General features: G+C 48.9%; 1 protein-coding gene across 1 annotated transcript in view; it reads left to right on the top strand.

Moving 5' to 3' along the window:
* Positions 1-23,900, top strand: part of LOC144111455 (multiple PDZ domain protein-like) — a 201,817-nt gene that overhangs the window by 16,240 nt on the left and 161,677 nt on the right. The window contains exons 6-9 of the mRNA XM_077644763.1: positions 21,313-21,482; positions 21,942-22,168; positions 22,895-23,203; positions 23,473-23,584. Of these exons, the coding sequence (XP_077500889.1) occupies positions 21,313-21,482; positions 21,942-22,168; positions 22,895-23,203; positions 23,473-23,584 (818 nt within the window). The remainder of the gene's footprint in view (positions 1-21,312; positions 21,483-21,941; positions 22,169-22,894; positions 23,204-23,472; positions 23,585-23,900) is intronic.

Here is a 23,900-nt window from a genome sequence, read left to right as displayed (position 1 = left end):
CTGGTCACAAGGGTTTTTCTCGCACTTTGGCGCGGATACGCCAAAAGTACTGCTGGCCCAGGGTTGCTTCAATTGTCCAGCGTTACGTCAGAACTTGCCGCGAGTGCCAACGTCGCAAGACGCCGCCGACTAAGCCAGCCGGATTACTGCAGCCTATTAATTCGCCACAAGTCTTCTTCCACCAAGTCAGCATGGACTTACTGGGCCCATTTCCGGAGTCCTCGCTGGGTAACCGCTACATTGTGGTCGCCACCGACTACATCAGCTGGTACTGTGAAACTAAAGCTCTCCCTCGTGGTACCGCTGACGAGATTGCCAACTTTTTCGTTCAAAATATTGTGCTTCGTCTTCGTCACGGTGCACCCGCCATCGTTTTAACTGACAGAGGAATGGCCTTCACCTCGGCCCTTACACAGGAGGTTATGCGTTTGAGCGGCACCAGTCACCGCAAGACAACCGCTTACCACCCTCTAACGAACGGCCTCACCGAACGGCTCAACAAGACGATCGCCGACATGATTTCCATGTATGTTGACGCAGACCACCGCAACTGGGACGCCATACTCCCTTACGTCACATTTGCCTATAACACTGCTCTACAAGAAACGACACGCTCCACTCCATTTCGTTTAGTGCATGGTCGCGAAGCCACAACCATGCTGCACGCTATGCTGCTCCCGACTAGTTGTACCTCATCTGTTATGGGTGCTGCCCAATTCGTTCGTCATGCCGAGGCCGCCCGCCAACTCGCGTGACAGCGCATCCGGAACCAGCAAGCCCTCGACGCTCGCCGCTATAACCTCCGCCACCAAGCTGTTAGTTACCAGCCTGGCGAACAAGTCTGGGTTTGGAGCCCAGTACGCATGCGTGGGCGCTCCGAAAAGCTTCTACGCCGATATTTTGGCCCCTACGAGGTACTCCGCCAAGTCAGTGAGGTGAACTATGAAGTTCTCCCCCAGGGTACAGTTCGCTCCTCTAGACGGCCGACCCACGAAGTCGTCCATGTCGCACGGATGAAGCCGTACCACGCCCGCTAGCACTTCAGGCCTGTCCACACCAGCCGCCGGACACATGCGCCGTCCCTTGTCTTCGTGCTTCTCATTGTTGCGGCACCGAGTTGTTGCCCTTCATAGAGGGGTAGTAATGCCACAGTCCCAATCAATTCAGTGGCGCCATACCACGGCCGAACTGTTTTAGATGAGACTTGCCATCCCTTGCGCTCTCGAGGGGCTAGAGGTTTTCGTCTTCTTCCTCGCTCGAGCTCCCTGCTGTCTTGCTCGCCTAGCATGTCTAATTAAACCTGGTTTTGAGTGCTTCGACCGTTTATCGGTGACAAATACTCATGTAAGGGCCGCACTTTTTTTCCGCGATTTTGAAGGGGTGGGGCTCTTACACGAGTCAGGCCTATATCTATCTGCAGAAACATTGCATTGTTGCTGTGACTTCTAAATGTAATAATGTAAAGACTGCTAAATGAACATACAGGCAGTCCATGACCGAAAATTCGGACGCCTGATTTTTCGGACATGCTTGATTATTCGGACTTTTTCGTGGTACCACGACATGGCCCATAGAGCCAATGTATAAGAGCGCTTGAAATTTCGGATGCACTGCAACTGACTGCTCGATTTTTCAGGACTCGTTCGCACTCGCTGCCAATACCCAAGCCGCCAATAATGTGTACAGTGGAACATCATTACTTCTGACTGCAGGAGAGATTGAAAACTTTATCAAATAAAACGAAATTCAAGCTTAAAGGCGGCCTCTTGCGATACTGAAATTCTGCGCGAGTAGCACAATGCGCCTGCATGGCTTCGAATTCGTGCGGTTCTTCGTCTTCCGCCGCACTAACTTTTTTAAAAGCAGTCAGAGTCCGCGGATCTCATCTATGCTGAGTCTTTCGTTTCGAATATGAAAAGAGGTAGCAGCGAAGCGCGTCGGAGGCATACGGCTTCACGGAGACAGTGAGCGGGAGGAAATGGTGGTTGGTGCATTTTAAATAGAGGTCAGCGTACCCTCGACAAAACGCACCGCAACCCTGACTTTTCTATCGTAAAACCATAGATAACTGGCGTTTTGATGACAGGCAAGACGCCCCTCATTATACGCAAGCCACCGAAGAGTGCATATCGCCGAATACGATGCCGATTTTGGCTCTAGTCGCTAGGCCTAAGACGGAGGCCAACGCCGACGGAGCGCTTGCTTCGGCCGTTTCTCGGTTCTTATTGTTTCGCCATCTTCGCGTTCTTGTTCTGAGCCCATCGTACTGCAGGCGCAACGCAGCTCCCGCAGCGACGTGTTCGCTTTCCTGTGTAGACTTTGTTCCAACCCGTGCGTTCATCGGCGACATGCCGAGGGCAGCACAGCCAGGCCGAGCTCGTGAAAGTGGTCGCCGCCCGTCGTCTGTGCGTGTGTCGCGCGGGGAAATTTAGTCATTAGGAGCTTTAGAATGTGTGAAACACAACTGACCTCTTCCTCCAGCATAATTTTATTTATTTATTTATTTATACATACTGCTAATCCCATTCGGGATTGTTGCAAGAGGGCAAAATAGGGTTAGTAATAACAGTTCAAAAAATACATCATTTTGGTGAAGATCGTAAAATAGACAACTAATAGTAAGGGTAAAGCAAAGGCACTGGAATTAACTATGGAAATACAACCAAAAATACAATGGAGAATAACAATAAAACGAACTGTATCATAACCATATCGAAGCAAGGCAAATTAATCTCACAATAGGCGTCATGACAGAAGTTACATGGCAATAGTTCCGAAAACAATACTGGTAGTCTGTGTATACCTGAACAAAGTTAACATTAAAAAGGCACACAGAATAGGAAGCAATATTAGCAACACAGAAAACACACACACAAAAATATTTGCTAATTAAGTACCGAGCTCTCAATAGCAGCGCTGAACTTTCCTAACGATGATCTGCTAGTTATTGAAGGGCTTAGACTGTTCCATTCACGAGTAGCAAACGGAAAAAATGAGTATTTGAAGCAGTCAGTATGGAAAGGGTACTCTGTAAGTGTATTAGCAATAAGTTCATGATTTTTTCGGTGAAATTTGATTTTCCGGACTGCCTGATTTTTCGGTCGTTTTCGCGGTCCCTAGAGGGTCCGAAAAATCGGTCGTCGACTGTACTTTATTCAAGGAAATTCCTCATCGCTTTCGCTCTGGCTGCTACTTAAAGAGCTCATCTCATGGGCGCCTTCTCAGAGGTAGTAGTCTGCCGTCCATCTGGTTCGATATTCCAGTCAGCTTGAAACTTTCCACAATGATGTCGCACGACGCTGAACGCCATGCGCTTAAAATCCACAAACAAACTTGCTGCAGCGAAGCTCTCTTCAACCGTTTAGTAGGAGTCTTCTCCTGAATGTCCGCTGCCATCCACTCTGAATAACAACCCCGGAACTCAAGTTTAAATGGCCGATTAGTAGAAACTTCTAGCGGCTGCAGGATGCTTGTCATTCCTCTAGGAATGACAGCTAAATTTGTTCGAGTTTCGGCGAGCCAGGCCTTGACACGGTCTGTGAGATGGCCTTCAAACTGTTGAGGACGAGCAAAGCCCTCCATTGTAACAGGCCACCTGGTCAGTTTGGCCACACCGTTTTTACCCAGTCCAAAATGAGTTCATCGCACATCCAACCTTTTTCGTGGACATAAACGATAATGCCATCTGGAAACTTTTCTTTTGGCAGCGTCTTCCTCTTGAAAAACACATATGGTGGCAGCTTTCTGCCATCGGCAGGGATGCACAGCATTAGCGTGCACCATTGCTGTTCTGGACCGGTTGTGCGCAAAGATGCTTTTTGCACCTTTAAAATCAACTGTGCTATTTTCTGATGTATCGAAACAGACTGGCGTCTGATCTGCGTTCCCTATGTGAGACAGGTTATAGCCATGCTCCTTTCGAAGGCTGTTAACGAAACGGTGGAACTTGAACTGTTTGTCCTCATACTCATTAGGCAGCTTTGGCACAGTGTCGTTCTGTGCCGAATGGAGAACGCTTTCTTGTTCATGAAGTGTTCAAGCTATCCCCTACTCTTTAAAATTCGCAAGCGGAATGCCCCTGTGACGAGCGATGGCAATGGTTTTCACGCGGGTCATCTCCGTCAACACTGCATAGCCGTTTCTTCTTGTCGTGCTGATGTACTCCACAAGTTCCTTTTCAAGCTCTGGAAACTTGCACTGCTTCCTACGGAATGCTTTCCGGTTGCGGTTCTTACCAACGAGCTGTTCTTTCTGGTTGCACCACCGGCGCACGCACTTCTCGCTGACGTTGAACTTGCTTGCAGCCGCTCATTTACAGTGTTCTTCGGCGTAAGTGACGACTTTCAGCTTGAAGGCTGCGGTATACGAAATCAAATCTCTGCCTATCGTCAGCAAGTGGTAAGCATAGGCCATGATCCACTGAACAATGCTGCACACAGTAACCACAACCGCACCAACACAATATCCAATAACGCCGCACCACACAAAGAAAAAAATGGCTCCCGGACTGAAACGGTTGCAAAAATAAGACCCATGTCCCCACGTGATCTCAAAGCACTGATGATGATAGGGGGTTGAAAGCAGCTAGCGCCATCTAGTAGTGACTTGTGAAATTATCACGCTAAGCTACGAAAAAAATTTTTTTTTCAAAATTTCGGCTCCAAAGTTGGGGGTGCGGTCCTTACATGGAAGCGGCCCTTGCACGAGTATATATGGCATATTTTATGTTGGGCTTATTTGTAGCAACGTTTGCATACTTAAAAAAAAAAGGTTCCAAAATGCATTTTGTATGCAAAGATGCATCCCCAAAAGCAAACCAAATTTAGTCATACTGCAGCGATGGAATAATCTTTTGAGCATCCGCCTCGCATGCAGGAGATGCGGGGTTCGATCCCCAGTGCCGCCGGGTACCCACAAGTGACACATTGGGTTACAAGCTTTCCCCTGCCTGGTGCTCGGCTTCATTAGGGTGAAATGCTTGGGAAATTGGTCTTGGACCCCACCTTGAGAAGATGAAAAAACCTTGTGCTATGGCACTCTTTGGCCACAGATGCCCTTGTGCTATAAAAATTCATCATCATCATTAAATTTAGTCTTGGATCACATTAAGGTGCACTTCTGGGAATTCAAACTCTTTTAATTCACACAAAAATCTCTGGTTCCTTGAAGTTTGAATTAATGAAAATTTACATAGCCAACAACAACAGCAGCAGCTACACACAGCTCTTGTTGAGTTCTGAGTCCTACCTAGCCAGTGTGAGCACTGGAAAACTTTTTGATACCGACACTGAAAAAATAGCCGTTTGCATTTGTGCGAACTTAACCACTTCCTGGAATCAGTTCAACTGGGTGAAGCACATCTTTTTGTAGTGCACATGTTCTGCTACTGCAGTTCACCAATGTTTTGTGCATATTATTGCCAGCGACTACTAAACCAAAACACTAAGCAAGCCGTGTAGATATCTGCCACTTAAAATGCTGCTTCTGGAAGGATGCTGTACAGGTTTTCGTTCATGTTTATATGACTTGAATACCCTTCCAGTGCTTGCCTGTTAGAGCCAGCGGCACAATCAGAGGCATTCCGCACGGAAAAGTAGTGCTGCACATTTGTATTCTTGACATATCTTCGAATAGGGATTATCTCACAGGTACAAAACTATCTTGTTTAGTTATTGATGCAGCGTACTACTTACCTGTGTTGCAGCGTACTACTTACCTGGATGATTAGGGACTCGAAATGTAGTCTTGCCATTGTGTTTCTTTCAGTTGCCAAGATTCTTGCCTCATCCCAGCCTATCTCATGGCCTGTACACTACACGTGTTCTGAAATCACATTCGCAGTTTTAAGCGCAGAGCGCAGGTTTCTTGTCTTCAGCTTTCAAACTGAAGTTTTTCTGTGTCAATGCCCCTCATAAGAAATGAAAAAAATGCACCTATGTGGTTTTGATTAATCTCCGTAACGTTCAATGTTATCACTAATGGTAATGATACAGTTAGCAAGTCGCTAGTTGTACTTGGATTACTTTGATGGGCTAAGACGAGGTGGAGATAGAAAATAATGCATTTCACTCATTTTTTCCCCTCCATTTGTTCTTGTTCAGTGTTTCTTGGAGCAGCCAATGCAGGTGCACTTTCTTCCTTCTGTATGTCTCTGTGTCACTCCTTGTGAAAAATTGTGTTGCCCTTCTTTTGTAAGTCTATTGTGGCAGCCATTGAAATTTTATTTATACACCAGAGAATGGCCATTGAAGACATATTGAGAATTTGTTTAGCTGTGTGGCTAATACCCCTGTCACACGGGCATTTCGAGGGCCCTCGAACCGATAGTCTATCGACTCAAAGGCGATCGAGCGCTGCCACACGGGCAGTTTCAATGGCGATCGAGTCAATAGCCTATCGAGTCAACGGAGTAGCGCAGAACTCCATCGAGATTTCGAGGGCCTTCGAGTGCTGCCCAAGGTTGCTAGCGTTGCTTCGAGCGGCGCCAAGCGTACTTTCGTACACGACACATTCACGGTGCAAAAACATTAACAAACATTATTCGCATAAAATTTAATGCAAGCAGTCTGTAAAATTATTTTAAAATTATATTAGACTTGTTTTAAGCGCACTAAGCGTATTAATTTTGGGTTGCTTGCGTACTTAACGTTGACAACATGCGGCACCCTGCCCGCCCGCTTCACAGCGATAACAGCTTCGTCGCTAATCCCTCAAAGCAATATCGTGTTCTAAGCTGTTGTATTCGCCTTCGATTTGCCCATTCTTACCCTCGCATAAGGTTTCAAGAGACAAATAGCTCTTGTTTTTCAGATATCATGGGGATTTCCCAGGTCTTAAGCCTGACGAAGCAGTGCTCCGACGCAGTTGGATTGGCTGGGTTTTGGCTCGTCTTGTATTAGAGTGGCTACAGCAGTGTCTGCATATGTCTGTCGCGTACGTGCAATTAAAAGGGTTTTGAACGACTTTCGCGTATGCGTGTATTTCAGCATTTAGTATACATTTATCAAATATTTTTGTTATTTTTGCAAAATCCAAAGTAGCGATTCTGGCGCCACACATCCGTGGCGTAAGACACGAGATCCATTTCAATGGCCATTGAGATTTGCCGTGTAGCAGCGGCGAGTTCGATGGCGATTGAAAATCTCGAAGACCCCCGACTCGAGGGTGATTGAAACTGGCCGTGTGACAGGGGTATAAGTGGCCATTGCTTTCTTATAGACAGGCTATTGAATTATGATTGCATTGCCTATCTTTTGATTATTTACTGAAAACCATTTGAAAAAGAATACTTTGAAAATGCACCCACTTTCTGTTCAGCGACTTCGATGGGCATATTCTAGTGCAACAGATCTGTAGAGGAGTTCGGTGTGGCTATTCCAGTGAAATTTGAAAGCTCTGCGTGGACTCTATAATTAAAAAATAATTTAAAATATCGCTGCTTGCAGTAGCACGCAACTGATTAGGGCAACAGATCACCGCCGAGCGTCCCCTACCCCGATGACATCAATGGGCAGACTGAACGAGCTATAAATCATGTCATCGGGGTAGAGGACTCACAGCGGTAAGGTGTTGCTCTAATCAGTTGCGAGCTACTGCGAGCAGCGACTTAAAAATTATCTCTAAATTATGCGGTTCACGCAGATCTTTCAAATTTGACTGGAATACCCACAAGGACCTCCTATACAGATCTGCTACACTAAATATGGCCATCGTTATCATGAAGTGCCCACCGTAACTAATGCTACTGCACAATATTCCATGCTTATCCTTGCTAATCCGTCTGTTAATATTTTAGTGACTAGCTTGTTTAGGGACTTCAGACAAGGTCAGTGGTCGAGTGTGTGGCCTTTTGGTAATTAATAGCTTAGAGAATGGAGGGAGACAGGACATGGCAAAGAGTACACAGTGCAAGCACAGGTTTTTTTTCGACGTGTGTGCTTTTCCTACATGGAAATGCACAGAAAAAAAGAAATAGTCTACTCAACACACCTGAACCTCAGCATTTGGATTGCAGCTTTTGCTGCCTTTGGAATTCGTTGGGGGCAAGGCTGCTGGCCCGTGAAGCCTATAAAGATCGTCAGCAGTACTGCATACAAAGAAGTATGCTTTAGCATATGCACCGAAATACTCATATTGTTTATTCCATATCTTGACATGATAAAGATACGTGCTCATTTTGCAAAAAGAATCACTTCATTTTCCTTCCAAACTGTTCATCAGGTCAGAAAATTAAGGGGACGTTGAGTTTCGCTTGGCAGATAAATGGACAGATGAACTACTTTTCTTTCTTTTTCGCATGAATCCATTGCACCGAAGTTCTCCCTCAATAAAAACAATACTCTGCAAATGGGTGCAAATTCGTATTGAAGCGATCGATGCATACTCTGGTAATAAAAAAAACAACAAAACTATCTTCTTTCGTCCTTTATTGCTCCGTTTTGAGCGTTTTCGTTCGCTAGAAAACACTCGCTCTGTGTGTTTGCTTTGCGAACGCCACCTGCTCGACAGTTTCGAAATACTCAATTACGTGCCGCGCCGTCAGTGCCGTGTTCCTGACTGTCGCGCCTTCATCCTGTCGCGTTTCCGCCGGTGCGTTATATCGACCTGGCCACGCGGAACGGTGGAGGCTCCGGAATGGCATAATTAGCGAGCCGTCAGTTCTCATTTAGCTGGCGTCCCCGACGGCAGGGGATACTACATACCTCGCTTAATGATTGCACTTACATCGCTATTAGCTGTAGGGCAACCCGTTTTTCATATTATTCGAGGTTCTCGGATTTATCTTTTGTTTTTGTTTCTTAGCATGCGCTGTCCGCGTTCTGTCGTTCAAACGTTAAACACGTATGCGCCGCGGTCGTCTGCTTGATTGCTGGGCGCGCCCGTGGAGAGAGGCTTGTTAGCGTTCTTATTCTTCGGGTAACTGGGTGCTTATTGCCGCTTTCGTTATATGCTCTTCCTGCCTCGTCGTGCGAGCCGCTCGTCCTTCTATTACCGTCCCCATTCATTCTGCTTCGCCGAACCCTTTCCGCTCGCCCGGATACGATTCCCGGTTCGCTGTCGTCTGCGTTTGCGGCGGCCGGGCGCCATCTTGGTGCGAAGTGCCGCGCGAACCCGCTCTTCTCTCTCTCTCTCTCTCTCTCGTCCTTTCCCGTTGTCTCCCCTTTGCTTTCTGCTTTTTTTTTCTTTTCCCGTCGGGCACTCATCGCGCTCACGAGGGGTCTCTCATTTCCGCCCGGCGAGGTTTTCCGGGCTGACGCCCGCGGCGCTGTCTTTCGGCTTCTTGGTCCCTGGGGATACAGCCGTGCGCTCATTGGTGCCCGTGTTGAGTGCCTGCGCCTCGATCTCCTCACAGCAAGCCGAGCGAGGCAGCTCAGCGTAATTATGAGGGAGATTTAGCATAGCGTATACCGTCTACCGTCACTGTCTACCACCTTCTCCAGCCGCCAAACGCGCATGCGCGAATGGCCTCAAGGCGCCCAGGAACTGGCCTGCACTTGGGCCATCGACGCCATCTTGCGCGTTGGCGGCATCCCGAAGAGCACGGCGCGAATAAGACAGCACCGTACTGAAAACGCACAGTCGCTGCTTTTCCCAAAACTCTATCAGCGTCACCGTGCGCGGCCAACATCCGCGTGCCGCCGATTACGCATGCGCAGAGGAGCCAGGTGATGGCCGTCTGCGGGCGGGGCCATCTGCGCATGCGCGCTTGGTGGTGTGTTGCAGTGCTATGTTAAAACTTCCTGTTGGCAACCAGGCCATTTACGAGAGTTGATACCGCAGGGGTTTCAGGACATGTGCTGTTAGTGTAACGTGCTAAACCTTTTCAAAAACAGGTCGAAGAACGCCGCCGTATTGGGAATTGGCCTGTACTCGTAGAAGAGGATATAGTTGCGGATTAAGCTCCCCTACGCTATCCCCTCAGCCTAAAAAAGCTGGTTGACCGCCGCGGTGGCGCAGTGCTTATAGTGCTCGGCTGCTGACCCGAAAGACGCGGGTTCGATCCCGGCCAAGGCGGTCACATTTCGATGGAGGCGGAATGCTAGAGGCCCGTGTACTGTGCGATGTCAGCGCACGTTAAAAGAACCCCAGGTGGTCGAAATTCCTGGAGCCCTCCACTACGGCATAGCCTGAGTTGCTTTGGAATGTTAAACCTCATAAAAACCTAAAATCCTAAAAAAAAACTAGTTGCTCTTTCAATTGTTCCGTCTTTTAATGATAGTAGTAAGAACGCCTCCATCCACCGGAGTGAAGCAGTTTTTTCTGCCCTCTTTTGACTCTTCATATCTGCCCTCATGGCGCGGTTCACGTGTCCACATCCCACCAACCGCTATCCGGAAGAGCGCTACGCAGGTCACGTGGTCTCCACGTGACCCGCAAATTCCGGTGTTTCCCTTCCCTGCTGTGCGATGTCAGTGCACGTTAAAAATCCCCAGGCTGTCGAAATTATTCCGGAGCCCTCCACTACGGCACCTCTTCCTTTCTTCTTTCCTTTTTTATCCCATCCCTTACGGCGCGGATCAGGTGTCCAACGATATATGAGACAGATACTGCGCCATTTCCTTTCCCCCAAAACCAATTATTATTATTATCCCTTCCCTGCCTCATCTCTCGCACTCCGCAGCTGCGCGGTGACGGTTTGGCCAAGAACGCAATTTCTTCGCTGAGTATACTGTAAACAAGAATCAACCCAAATGGGAGTTTAAATCGTTGACGCCACCCTTTATACTCCATATGCGGAAACATTTACTCCATCAATATGGAGTAAAAATGTGCTGAATTACCTATTTTACTAGTAATAAATAATGGCTTATAAAGGAGGATTCTCCTTATAACTCCAATTTTTAAATGGAGTTTCTTGGTCTCAATGCACCCCAAGTCCCCAGTGGAGCAAAAAAAAAAACACCATTTTGCGCCATCCGCCCCGCCATCTAGCGTCTTGTCTGCTTCTGGTCAGTCGTCTGATAATGGCAGTGAGTGACGACCCCCTGGTTACCGTTGGATCCTTCCTCACTGCTGCGCCTTCACGGGCGCCTGCCGCGGTGCAAGATATCGGCTTGTCGCCGTTTTCTGCTACAGTAAGCTACATAATTGAACTGCTCTTGTGAAGCCTCCAGTGCTCTAACCATACCTGACCTTCCTTCGATAGTGTCGCCACCCCGCTAGAGCCCCCGCTTAGGCCTAATTCTGACAGCTTTTTTTTTTCAATGCGATTCTCACGGTGTGTTGCAGCAGGTTATAGTGCGCTACATAACATGGAACTGTGATAGAACAGTTTCAACGCTGAGCTCTTGATTGAGCTGATGAGGCTGCATTTTCCCTCATATTGAAATGCCAAGCCTTAAAGAAGTGAATATGAAAGCAAACACTGCCATACCAAGCTACCTTCAGGGGTGTTTTCATTTTCAACTTATTCTGCTCTGGGTTTTAGTCAAATGTTGCGTGGTGCATGATTGTAAAAACTCCTCCGCGACTCCTTTTAAGTTTTGAACTATTGTTTCTAATGCTATATCCCTATATCTGCGAGCATTGCAAACCAAACGAGCTCGTACAGCAGAAGCAGACGACTCCTGCCGCCTTCGCTGAGCTTGCAGGCGGCGAAAAGAACGCGTGACGCGGGGTCACATAGGGCAGCGCAGTATCCTCCGAAGTTGGCTCGCCGGCGGCCCCCACAGCTACTGCCCGTTTCCGCGGCTGGCACTGCTGTAAGAAAGCCTGGGTAAGGATGAATAAACACGACACCATTTTAAAGTGAAAGTTTTACTGGCCGCGAACTTGCGATTTCGCTGTGGCGGTACTCCGAGGAGGCACATGACGTCACAACGCGCGCCTCGCCGCGGATATTTTTCTCTCTCGCTCCCTAGTCACTATTGCGCATGCGCCACTAGTAGCACCGAGCCGCAAGTGTTCCGCCGCGCCGTTGCTCAAAATCCAACTTTCAATTTTAAGTTATCTTTCTTTCCCTCACTCCTTTATCCCTTCCTTTACTGCGCGGTTCGGGTGTAACACCGAGATATGCGAGACGGTTACTGTTCCATTTCCTTTCCTCAAAAACCAAGCAAAACAAGTGAACCGATGGCGTTCATAGAGTTCATTGGCGTTTACAACTTTGCAAAGGCCGTTCATTTTCACGAAAGGAAAGGCGCACAACCGGCTCCGTGGGTCAGTGTAAACCTCAATCTCGCTTTCATGTACGTGGCTGGCGTTGGTGTCCAACTGCAAAAGCCTGCTTTGATTGCGTTCCGCACCCTGGGAGGTGGCATGCAGTTAATGGTTGATCGCGAGAGCTTGATCACCAAATGAACGCTGCAGTGCCGCATGCCAGCCACAACGCTGTCAGCGCTAATGAATTCAGGTCACATCTCTCACCACCGCCACATGTATCAAAGCACGAATGAGGCATATCCAGGGAGCCAGTTTTGCGCCCTTTCTTTGTTCAAAGCCATCGCCGTCTAGAACATCGTCAACGCCAATGCCAATGAACACAGTCAACGCCGACATCTTTCGCTTTGTATATTCTGGATTAGCTGAGCTAATCCACATTAATTTTTTTGGGTTCCATTTTAGTGGGTAGTAAAAAAAATACTCCCTTGGTACACGTAATAACTCCCTTGTATATATAAGGGATTAAATAAAATGCTCCATTTATATGGAGTAAATAAAACCGCCTTTTGGGCGTGCGTCGAGGATTAGCCATTTACTCCCATTTGGGTGTTCTTTTGTTAACTGTGTAGGTGGCTCCGTATATATCTAAGGCCGGCTAAAAGCGACCTTTGACCCACGTGACTCCGCCCCAAATGGTACCGATGACATTGCTGCCGTGGGTGGATTTTGTTCTAGATGGGATCAGACAAAACAAAAGCCCGATGGCCTATTTATGGCCAGAGAATGTACTAAAGGAAAAAAAACTAACAACGACGAATTCACTCCGAAGCGAGGGTTCGCCTTGTTGGAAACGTTATTTTAGCGTACGCAAGAGTCACACAGGCTAAACTTGGGAAACAGAGTACGGAGCGCGAGCGTGCGTGAACCCAATGTGAAGTGCGCTATCCCATATGCCCATTTTGTACATGCACTACATTCTGCAGCGTCAGAGCGCCGTGTCTGCACTCATCGCAGCTTTGGCAGAGCATCAAGGAACTAATGTGTAGTGTCGGCACACTCCTGTTCGGCAGACTTAATTGTTTTCCTTCTTTTCTCTTGCTCACATTATCCCATCCTCCGCGGCGGGGATCAAAGGTCAATCCATTTTGAGTCACTGCAGCCACTCCCTATCCATAGATTAAATTTACAGTCAGATACAGGAAGAAAGAGGTGCCGTAGTGGAGGGCTCCGGAATAATGTCGACCACCTGGGGATCTTTAACGTGCACTGACATCGCACAGCACACGGGCGCCTTAGCGTTTTTATGGAGGCAAAACGCTAAGGCGCCCGTGTGCTGTGCGTTGTCAGCCCGGGAACCCGACCGCGGCGGCTGCGTTTTTATGGAGGCAAAACGCTAAGGCTCCCGTGTGCTGTGCGTTGTCAGTGCATGTTAAAGATCCCCAGGTGGTCGAAATTATTCCCGAGCCCTCCAATACCGCACCTTATTCTTCCTTTCTTCTTTCACTCCCTCCTTTATCCCTTTCCTTACGGCGCGGTTCAGGTGTCCAACGATATATGAGACAGATACTGCGCCATTTCCTTTCCCCCAAGACCAATTATTATTATTATTATTATTAGTCAGATAGAGCACAAGGAAGCAACGGTTCTTCCCTGACAAAGAACCCCTTTTCAGCCGATGGCGTCGGCCGATTCTGATGAGCCTGCCAGCGTGACAATGCAGGGAGTAGTATATGAAATAATATAGTCCCCTCCCTGCATGGGCTGGCAAACCCCATTCCTGTATTATCACAAAGAGCAATGCTGCTGGTGCTTGCGTTTGAAGCTATTTAAGACTGCGTCATTTTCCTGCCGGTCCCCACCGATGCTTGTGATTTTCCCCTTCCTCATATTCCTTCGGGTCTTGTGCTCGTAGTAAACAGTTACGAAGTATAGTGCATCAATTCTTACTTTATTTGCTGTTATTTTCTATGTCTGCTTAGATCGTGTTATTATTAAACAATTGTCCTTCTTCCTGCTACAAAGCCTGCTCCAAAGCGCTCATGTCCGCTGGCACCTTACGTCATCCCGAGTAGTTTTCCCGCCTTGCTTGAAAGTGCGGCTCCCCGATGGGGCCCTCGCACGCTCTGCGCCGTTGTTTCAGCGCGCTCGAATTTTGCTGGCCGCCCCAGAGATGGCGCGCGGTTCGGACGCCGAGGCGCAGGTAGTCGGGACGAGGCGGAAGGGGAGGAAACGGGATCGAAGCAGCGTCCCCGCCCTTCGGCCGTAGGGACGATGTCATGCAACGTTTGCCGCCGTTCCCATTTTTTTCTTTCCCTTTTTGGCTTCTCACTCTTTGCTTTCGCTTATATCCCCATCACTTAGCGTTCGGTGTGGTCACTCGGCTCGCCTTCGCGGCGTCCCCAATTTCACCTTTTTTTATCGATACATAAAGGCTTCTCGCACTGTGGGAGTTCCCATTTTGGAGAAGTCTGCAATAACTCCCACGCGGACCGCGCCGCGCGGTTCCGGAAGGAGGAGGAGCTGGTGGTAGGAAACCGTTCGGGAAGAAGCGGGGTCGAGGGGGAAAAGCCACTCCACTGGCAAATGCCGGCGTCGCCTCGAGACGAGCGGGGAGGAAATTGGAAGAGGCAAGGCCTAGTGGCCGGCTCTCCCGTTTCGCGCGTTTTTGTTCTCCTACTTTTGCCTACCCGCGCGATTTTTTTTTATCTTGGTCCCTAATCGCTCCCTCCGCGACGCCGTGTTTTTCCCCCGGAGAGAGCGAGGGAGTCCCGCCGCCCACCACCAACACCGCCTTCGAGCGACAGCCGCGCCCCCCGGCGGTGGTCGAGTGCGGCTCGCGGCGTTGTGCTGTTATTTGCGTTCCTCCGTATACGTAAACCTTCGCTTCAGGTTCGCGCCGCCTGACGATGAGCGCGCCAACGCCCGCGCGTCTCACCCCGTCCGTTCCCGGAGAAGAGAGGCACTGGTGCGCCCTGTCCCGCGGCTGCTGTTGACGGCGCCTCCTCCTCGACACTCCCTTCCATCCATAGAAGGGACCGGACCCGTCGTCGAGCGACGTTTTCAAAGAGCGGGCCCGGCAGCTGCGCTGGCACCGTCACGGCGGAGATCGAGGGTGTTGATACAGGCTGAAGTCCGGCGCGAGCAGGTGCAGCGTGGTGGAGGGAGCCGGCGGAGGAGAGCGGACGAGACGACGGTCGGCCGTCCCCGATGAAAGGCGCGGGAATGGACCCACGGCCCTCACAGCGACGGCGTCCGCTCCACGGCCAGTCCGCCTGCGGGTGCCCCGTGCTCTCGACGCGGTTCTCGCTCGCTGCGTCGGAGTAACGGCGCGTCTGCCGAGGTGCGGCCTCCAGCAGCAGCACGCCGCCGCGCGCTATGAGTCTGCGGCGGCCGGTCGTCGGGTGTCGTAAGAGACGCGGGCGAAGCAGCAGCAAGAAGAGCAGCGCCGGAGACCTTCACCGCTACGCCGGGCCGACGCCCGCAAATAGGCGCAACCGCCACTGCCGAACGTCAACATCGCCGCCGCTGCGGCGCACCCACCGAGAGCGCGGCGGCGCGCCCGACGCCGCCGTGTTCGTCGCCTGCCGCCGCTCGCCTCTACGGGCGTCTGCGACGTCCGCGAGCGTCGGCTGTCCCGTCCGTCTTCTGCCGTGCGCTGCGGTGGACGCGTCCACACAGTCGACGACTCGACGTGCTGCCTGTCGGTGCTGATCTGGTCCGGAGACCGGCTCGAAGAAGCGTTCGTTTCGCCCAAAAGTCCGTTTTCGTGTGTGCTATAGGCGCCCAGGGTGCGCCGTTGGTTGGTAGCCGGGAGACTTGTTCGGAGTTGTCGCTCATTTTGGACAGTGCTCACGGTGTTATCTGCGTCCAAGCGGCTGGACTCAACGGCTTTACGGAGGTTTTTCCGTTTTTTCGTGCCGCATTTGGTGCTTTCGTCTGGAAGGTATTAAAGGACCCAGCAGAAGACGTGTCTGTTGGCTGGGGGTTTTCGCGGCCCTATCACTTCCCGATTCAAGGGGATCCGTTATCCCGGTAAAAAAAAAACAAACAGAAGTATCCACTTGTATTGCAGGAGTGTTTTGGGACGCTCGCCTCCTTTCTGCTGTTAGGGAACAAAAATACTGCCGACATTCGCACAGTCTTTGCTAGTGTGGACGTTAGGGAGGATAGACCTCAAGGCTTGAAGACGTTAACGCCACAATACTCATTGATTCTGCTTCAGTCTACAGTTAAAAAGAAAAGATAAGGAAAACTAACTTCTATAACTGCAGCCGCGAACCGCAGACCCTGACAGCAGACGGCGTCCGCGAATTCTGCAACCGTTGGCGTCGTTCTTGATTTCTTGCGAAGACATATCTGCACCCGACTACCGCGCGTGGTTCCTATCTTATCTCGGGACGCCGAACAGGGGGGAACATATCGTTTTTTGCCGATCGCTTTTCAAAGCTCCGCCGTCTGTACGAGAGGGCGTCGTCTTATTGCCGTCGCAGACGAAACGAGTGCCGCATTGACACTGTTCTCCTGGCGAACTCGTGGGCGTGTTCGTGCGTGGTTCTCGCGCGTCAGTCCTGCGACCCGAAAAGCGGTGGGGGCCAGATATCACTGCCTCCGATGACTTTGATCGCCGTGCGACCCGCCCTGTGATGTGGACGTTCTGCGGCGTAGCCAATGGTGGGATCGCTATGGTGTGCAGCCGTGCCGTCGGCAGTGACGACCGCGCGTGTGGCGTCGGTAGTGACGGGATTCGAACCCTGCACGCGGCCGGAACCGCGGGCACGCACCAAGCTCGACTCGGGATGAGTGCGCTCGTCGAGACGACTACCGTAGTGGCGGTACTGCATAGTTGCCGCCTCAGCTCTGCTGCTTTCCGTTCTCGTGAATGAAGTCGTCGAAATAGTCGTGTTTCTGTTGTCCTAGTGCCTTTTGTGTTCGTGTGTCGTGATGGTTTTAGTTTAGTGTGACAAGCGCAAGAGGCCCTCGGAGTTCAGGAGAGCATCAAAAATAGGTGGGTGGTTGCAGAAATAGTGTGTCCGTGGGTGTTGGTGAGTGGCTGGCCAGAGCTTGATGCATCAGGCCAGCCTCTCCTTGTCTTTGAGCCATGCAGTTGTGACTGCACTGCATGACTGGCTCTTTAATAAGAACCTTTTCTTTGAATGGCGTTATGTTGAATGCAAACAAGAGACATTCAAGATCACGTTGCCTTTGCCTGTCTCCCAAGCAGCAGATTTGTCTCCTGGCCTACTGAGGCTTTCCTTGTTTTTGTATTTTAGCAATGCATATTTTATATTTGATTGGCTATTTTCATTCAGTGGTTTTAATCATTGCAACTGAATTATAGTTTTTGTATTTGTGCAATCAGTGGTATGTGCATATGAAAGGCAACACGTTAGTGCTGACTGCCAACACGTTAGTGCTCATTTTTAGAGACACTGAGCTCGAAGAAGACAAAGGGCAAAGAAAACCACACAATACAAGTGCTGTCTTACATCTAAATTTTTATTCTGAAGGGAACAGTATGGGGTTTTGTAGGGTTGTGTTGGTCTGTCTTTAATGATCTTTCAAATAAGGTACGTTGTTGTTACTTTAAGCATTCCAAGCTCTTAAGCGGCAGATCAATGCATTATTTAAGGTTCATATATTTCAACGAAACTTTTACTTGAGGTTCTCTTGCATGCCCTAATCATCTAGGCCAGATTTTATAAATGAGCTCGTTTTGGCAAAAATTAATTTTAATGCTTGATAATCTTGTGAGTTTGGTTGGGGGAGTTCCTGTTGGCAACTTTGTGATTGCAACGCTGCAAACATTACCCATTTGTTGCTACATGCTGTGTGTTTGCTCATGAGAAAAAAATCCGGCTTGTATTAAAGGTGCACTAAAGAGGAATCTGAACTCGTCTCTTTACCAGGGGAACTCTACCTACACGTTCCGGGCATTCTTAGAAGCTTCGAATTATTGTCCTGTGCGGCCAATTTCCTTAAATCGGATTAAATGCCCCGGCTCCCGCCTTTTTTTTAAAAACTCAGCGCGGTAGGTAGGCGAGTCAACCAATGCGTGGAGTGCCTTTCAGCCAGTCCAGTGGCTTCTTCGCTTTCGCTTTTATTTTGTGTTTTTGGTTTCTGTGAATAAACAGTTCGTCACAGACAATGTAGCCGCAAATTAGGCCCATGGAAATAAAAATTTATGTGGAATGTTTGATTTATGTATCACTCCACCGATGGCAGAGCGCCAAGCTGCCACGGGACTGGCTGACGCGTTGGTTGACTCCTACCTACCGCAATGAGTTTAAAATAAAGGCGGTAGCCGGGACGTTTAATCCGATTTATTTAGGGCAATCGGCCGCACAGGGCAATACTTCGAAGTTTCTAAGAATGCCCGGAACGTGTAGATAGAGCCTGCTGTAAAAAGACGAGTTCAGATTCATCTTTAGTGCACCTTTAAGTCATTTGAGGCGTGATGAATTGGGTCATCGAGTACATTCACCATATAAGCCATTCAAAGGATTCATAACTTGCATGTGTGCTAAAATTGAGGACTGTGCTAAAGTTTTAAAAAAAAATGGACCTTACCTTTTCTTTTTTTTTTTGAAGTATGCTACAGGGTGTGGTAGTGCAAAAAAATGCAAAACAGCATGCGCCATGGTTTTACTGCTGGTGTTTCTGGCGTCATTTCTGCATTGTGGGCGGCAGTATGGCGGTCGTTTTCTTGTTTCTGGCTGTTTTAAGGTTATTCTGCTCGTTCTGCTAAAACACTATTTGTTGTAATCGAGAGAGCAAACTGAGGAATGCAGTACACTCATCAACTTGTAACCTTCGAAAGCTCTCAGAGTTGCCCTAAATAGACTGGACTGGTGATGTATTACTGTTTTGGTAGTTTGCCGGTTAAAGCTGTGGCTAGGAGACAATTTCACATCTTACGTCAAAGTTTATTTATTTATGCCTTTAAGGCTTACAAAAGCATTGCATGCGGGGAGAGTATGGCTAAACAATGGCCATGTTGTAAACAATAAAACAAAAACAGCTATGAACAAAGGAGTCCATAGTGTCAAAAGAAAATTACACATTGACCACTAAAAATATGGCAGTACACAAAAGAAGCACACTCAGTTGCTGACTTGAGGTTTATTGTTTCAGTGCTTTGTCGGAACGATTGGTGTCTATGATAGCAGCTAATGTGGGCGGGTAATTACAGTTATAGAGAGTCCTTTCGGAGGACAAATGAGAGTATGTGATTGTGCTTAGCGACGGTACGTTACCTTATATCATCTGCACTTCTAGAGATACAAGATGCAGGTTTAAAGTAGCAGGGCTTGTGAAAATTGTGAAACGGGGAAACATAGGGGCCAGGCCTTGTGAAGCTGCATTTTTGCAGCTTTTTTCCCCTCACCTCTTTTCTCCTTTCCTTTAGAGACAAAAAAAAGTTGATTTGATTTCATTTGATCTCAAGGTAGTTGTCTGAGCTATAGTTTTACTTGACGTTTTTTTTTTTTTCGCTTGATGTTGAGCTTGTGCCTCTCTGAGCACTCTAGCAGCGATGCATCACATCCACACCTGCACTTGCTCCTAGGCTATGAAATTGTAGGCAAAAAAGGGGAAACAAAAGGAGTTGAGTTGTTGGCTTCAGCTTTGCAGTTGACGCTTGTGGTGGTCTATTGAGTATTTATTGGCGAGGCTAGATTAGATAAAGACGCAGGAGGAGATTGAGGCCCATAGACGGGAGAAATTATTTTATCTATCTATATTGCACTGTGGTTGCACAGCTATTGGTGTCCAGCCGTTAGCCATGTTTGGCTTACTATGTATGCTGAATGTACACTCTGTTTGGCTAAATACCTGTGGTATTTGATGCCCGCCAAGGCATGCAATTCCGGCACAGACGTGGCTGTATTGCTGGTTGGATTTTCAAGCACATTGCGCAAGCCAGCTGCTGCTGCGTTAGATGGTCATTGTGGCTTTCATAGTCATGAGCTACGTAGGCAAGAGAGATTTTCAAACAGTCTCACGAACGAACATGATGAAAATTGCAAAGAATTTGCTTCTTAATAGTTGCGCATTTTTTTTTTCATTACTGATCATCACACACATAAGTACGAGGCTACATTTTGTTTCAGATTCTCCTGTGAGTTGTCATGGAAATCATCTACATTGGTAACCATGCATTGTTCCATCTCCATTTGTGTATGATAGGCCAAACGCAGATGTGACCTGCATTTGGTATCCAGTGGGCCAAGGTGCCCAATTTCAGGTACTTTCCTAACGTTTCAGGCAAATGCTTTGGCTGAATGGCAGTGCTTTATGCTGGCGGTTTATTGGTAGAGAGGTAGGAAGTTCATCTGTTCTCGTTTTGTCGCGATTGGTCAGGATTGTATTGGAATTTCTTGCTTTCTGAACAAGTTGGTATACAAGCCACTTGTTCTGTGCTGTAACATTTTTCCTTCTTTACTGTGTAACACCATGCACGTGATCAGGCAGTGAACGTCATGTACACTAATGTTATTTGCGTATTTTCTGTTTCGTCTACTGTTAGTGTCCTGTCCTGTTTTTTTTTTTGCTGCTTGCACACTGTGTGACAGTCTCATCAATTTAAGCATCTTAATGTAAGATCAGGACCGTGTAAGCTTCCTCTCCCATGTGCATGCTTCTCAGTGGGTGTCGAAAAATTAACAATTCGTATTTTTCTAGTATTTTTCATTTTTCATTAACTTCTATGAATTAAGAGGCCTATAGGTCCCCCTTCCACTTTCAGATATTCTAGTTTGCAATGTTCCCGTCGTCTCATCTTGAAATGATTACCTTTCTGTTGCCATTAGCCATAGCTAACTTCGCAGCTAAACTCGAATCTGACTGTCCCGGTTGCTGTTAGAAATTGTGCCTAGATGTGTTCGAAGTGGTGAAGTCAAACCTGTCACCTGTAGGGTAGGAACTCTATTTGGTTATGTTTTGGGACAGGGGCACTGGCGCTTTTTGCAAAATGCTGATTGGGTTGTTTTACAGAGATCGCATTAATGCAGCCAAAAATTTTTGCACGATGCCCACAGATACATCATGACACAGACTGCAAGCATTTCAAGCCAGCAGTTATGCTACAGCGAGATAGTTTGTTACTTTTCTTTTCTTTTTTGGCAATGGCCGCTATGTGCTGGGTTGAGGGAGGAGGAGCAGTGCACTCGGCAGCAGCTCTCCTAAGCCTTTTCCTCTGTGTGCGCACGGCAGGGATGGACGCCTGGAAGAAGGAGACCAGATCCTGGCCATAGACGGTCAACCTCTGGACAGCAACATCTCACACCAGCAGGCCATTGGCATTCTCCAGCAAGCCAGAGGAACGGTGCAACTGGTCCTTGCCAGGGGGACACCTGTCAGTGCCACACCACCTGCCACTCAGGGTACGTCGAGGGACCGCGACTTTGCTGGGAGGATCTGCATGCTTTTGGCATGCTTGAGAATGTAGGATTGGTAATTTATGGACCTAATGCTTGGCACAGGATTTCATTGCTAGTGTTGGGCGGTCAGACGCCGTTGAAACTTCGAAAGCTGAATTATGCCTACATCAAGATTCTGTCCTCCACCTGGAAGCTGCAGTTCGGAAATGCTAGGTTGGGCCAACTGGTACCTGGTCACATACAACTCCCCAGAAATAAATCGCTGTTAGGAACCTACTTTATGAACATAGAATATAATGAAGGACCCTCGAAGATGTAGGTGCTGTTCTACAAAGGAGCTCATCACCCTTGAACACTGTCGCACTGCACGTGTCTTAGCCGTGGTGCGTTCTGTGTTTTGGTAGAATTTGTTCCTACACCGGACAGCGTGGAATGTGCTCTTTGTCCCGGTGCTGTTCACAGGCGCCCCTGTGTCTACATTGCCATCAAGTTCCCTCTCTGGGTCCGTGACCGCTGTGACGAAGTCGGCGGCCGAGCGTGAAGAAGCCATGGTTCTGGGCACAGAGTGGGCTGAAGTGGAAGCAGTGGAGCTGCTCAACGATGGCTCGGGACTGGGCTTCGGCATCATTGGTGGCCGCAGTACAGGCGTTGTCGTGAAGACCGTTCTGCCAGGTGGTGTCGCTGACCGGGTGAGTTGTCCAGGGCGACCTGGGACAAGGTTCGCACTAACAGTGAAATGCCCAGAGGCGGCGGTCTGCAGGTTTTTGGTGAGCAAATTTATTTGAAGCGATGCAAACCGTACTACAAGGCACAAAATCTCTTCACTTTGGGGCACTGAGAGAAGCTTTAGGCGGCTATGTAGAACTGGTACCCTGCAGTGCAGAAACTTCAGTATGTTAGGTAGCTCAGCCAGCTATCTAGCAGCTACTGAAGTAGCGATAAAGCAGTGGCATCTGGCTAGGTTGCTTCTTAGTATACTGAAGTTATATGTGCAGTTTAACTATTGGTCTGTCGCCACGGTGGCTGAGTGGTTATGGCGCTCGGCTGCCGGCCCGAAAGACACGGGTTCGATCCCGGCCGCGGCGGTCGAATTTCAATGCAGGCAAATTTCTAGACTCTAGTGAACTGGGTAATGTCAGTGCACGTAAAAGAACCCCAGGTGGTCGAAATTTCCGGAGCCCTTCACTACGGCGTCCCTCATAGCCTGAGTCGCTTTGGGACGTTAAATCCCCCATAAACCATAACTATTGGTCTAGTACTTTGAACAAAAAAAGCCAGTCAGCACATGAGCGTGTGCCTGTGTGAGCACAACGAGCACAACGTGGCTTTGAACTGGCACGCTCCATTCATGTTGTCTAGCCATGCACTGTGAAGAATGTGGTTCATGACTCCTCGTCCCCCTTTCCTTCCTTCAGGATGGCCGGCTTCAGAGTGGCGACCACATCCTGCAGATTGGCGATGTCAACCTGCGGGGCCTGGGCTCGGAGCAGGTGGCCTCGGTTCTGCGGCAGGCGGGCGCTCGGGTGCGGCTTGTGGTGGCGCGACCCTCTGAGTCTGGTGACCTGCCAGCGCCTCGGCCCTCATCCCTGCCACCACCGCTCGTGCTGCCCACCCGGCTGCTGGCTGACGCCGACGAACTGGAGAGGCGACTGCAGATCCACAGTGCCACGGTTGCCATGGCGACTGCTGCAGCGGGGACGCCAGGCTCTCCACTCCTGACCGAAGTGAGCATGTCTGAACACAGGTGGCATAATTGATCATGTCCATTACAAGTAGGCTTGACTGTGTACGGTGTACTAAATCTGGCATTATTCCAAGCTTCACATGCGAAATTTTGTGCTTGGTAACTGCATGCTGAGATACGTAGGAGCTTATAAACATTATTTTCAAACTCTCAATCTACAACGTACTTGACGAAAGAGAATGGAAGCTGCTACATTAGAATCTTCCTGTTGCTTTGGGATGGCTCCCTGATGCCATGCTTTGCTCCCAGATATCACTGGATGACCTTCCTGAAACTGAGACCTTCGAGGTGGAGCTGGTTAAAGACCAGCAAGGCTTGGGCATCACCATTGCTGGCTATGTCTGCGAGAAGGGAACACAGGGTATGTAAAAGCACGCATTCTTTTTTGGGGTGGCTGCCACAAGTGCTACTGCTGGCCTTTGACTGTCCTCACATGCCATTGGTTTTTCATGACACTGGTCTGCACAAGTTTTGTCTGTGGCAGCATGCTAACTGAGCTTTGGGCTTTCTTCTGCCACTTCCTACTATGCTTCCGTACACGGGTGCAGCCCCTAAGCGCGTTTGTACGGTATGTGTTGTCAGTGCTTAGGTGAGAAAGTGCCCTAATGAAAGCAAAGAGCATCGCAGGGCTGTAACATCTTTTCACCGTGAGTGTGCTGTAGCAGCAAATGAAGTTT

The sequence above is a fragment of the Amblyomma americanum genome, chromosome 11 (assembly GCF_052857255.1).
Source record: "Amblyomma americanum isolate KBUSLIRL-KWMA chromosome 11, ASM5285725v1, whole genome shotgun sequence".
Classification (NCBI taxonomy): Eukaryota; Metazoa; Arthropoda; class Arachnida; order Ixodida; family Ixodidae; genus Amblyomma; species Amblyomma americanum.
This window is presented reverse-complemented; position numbering and strand designations above follow the sequence as displayed.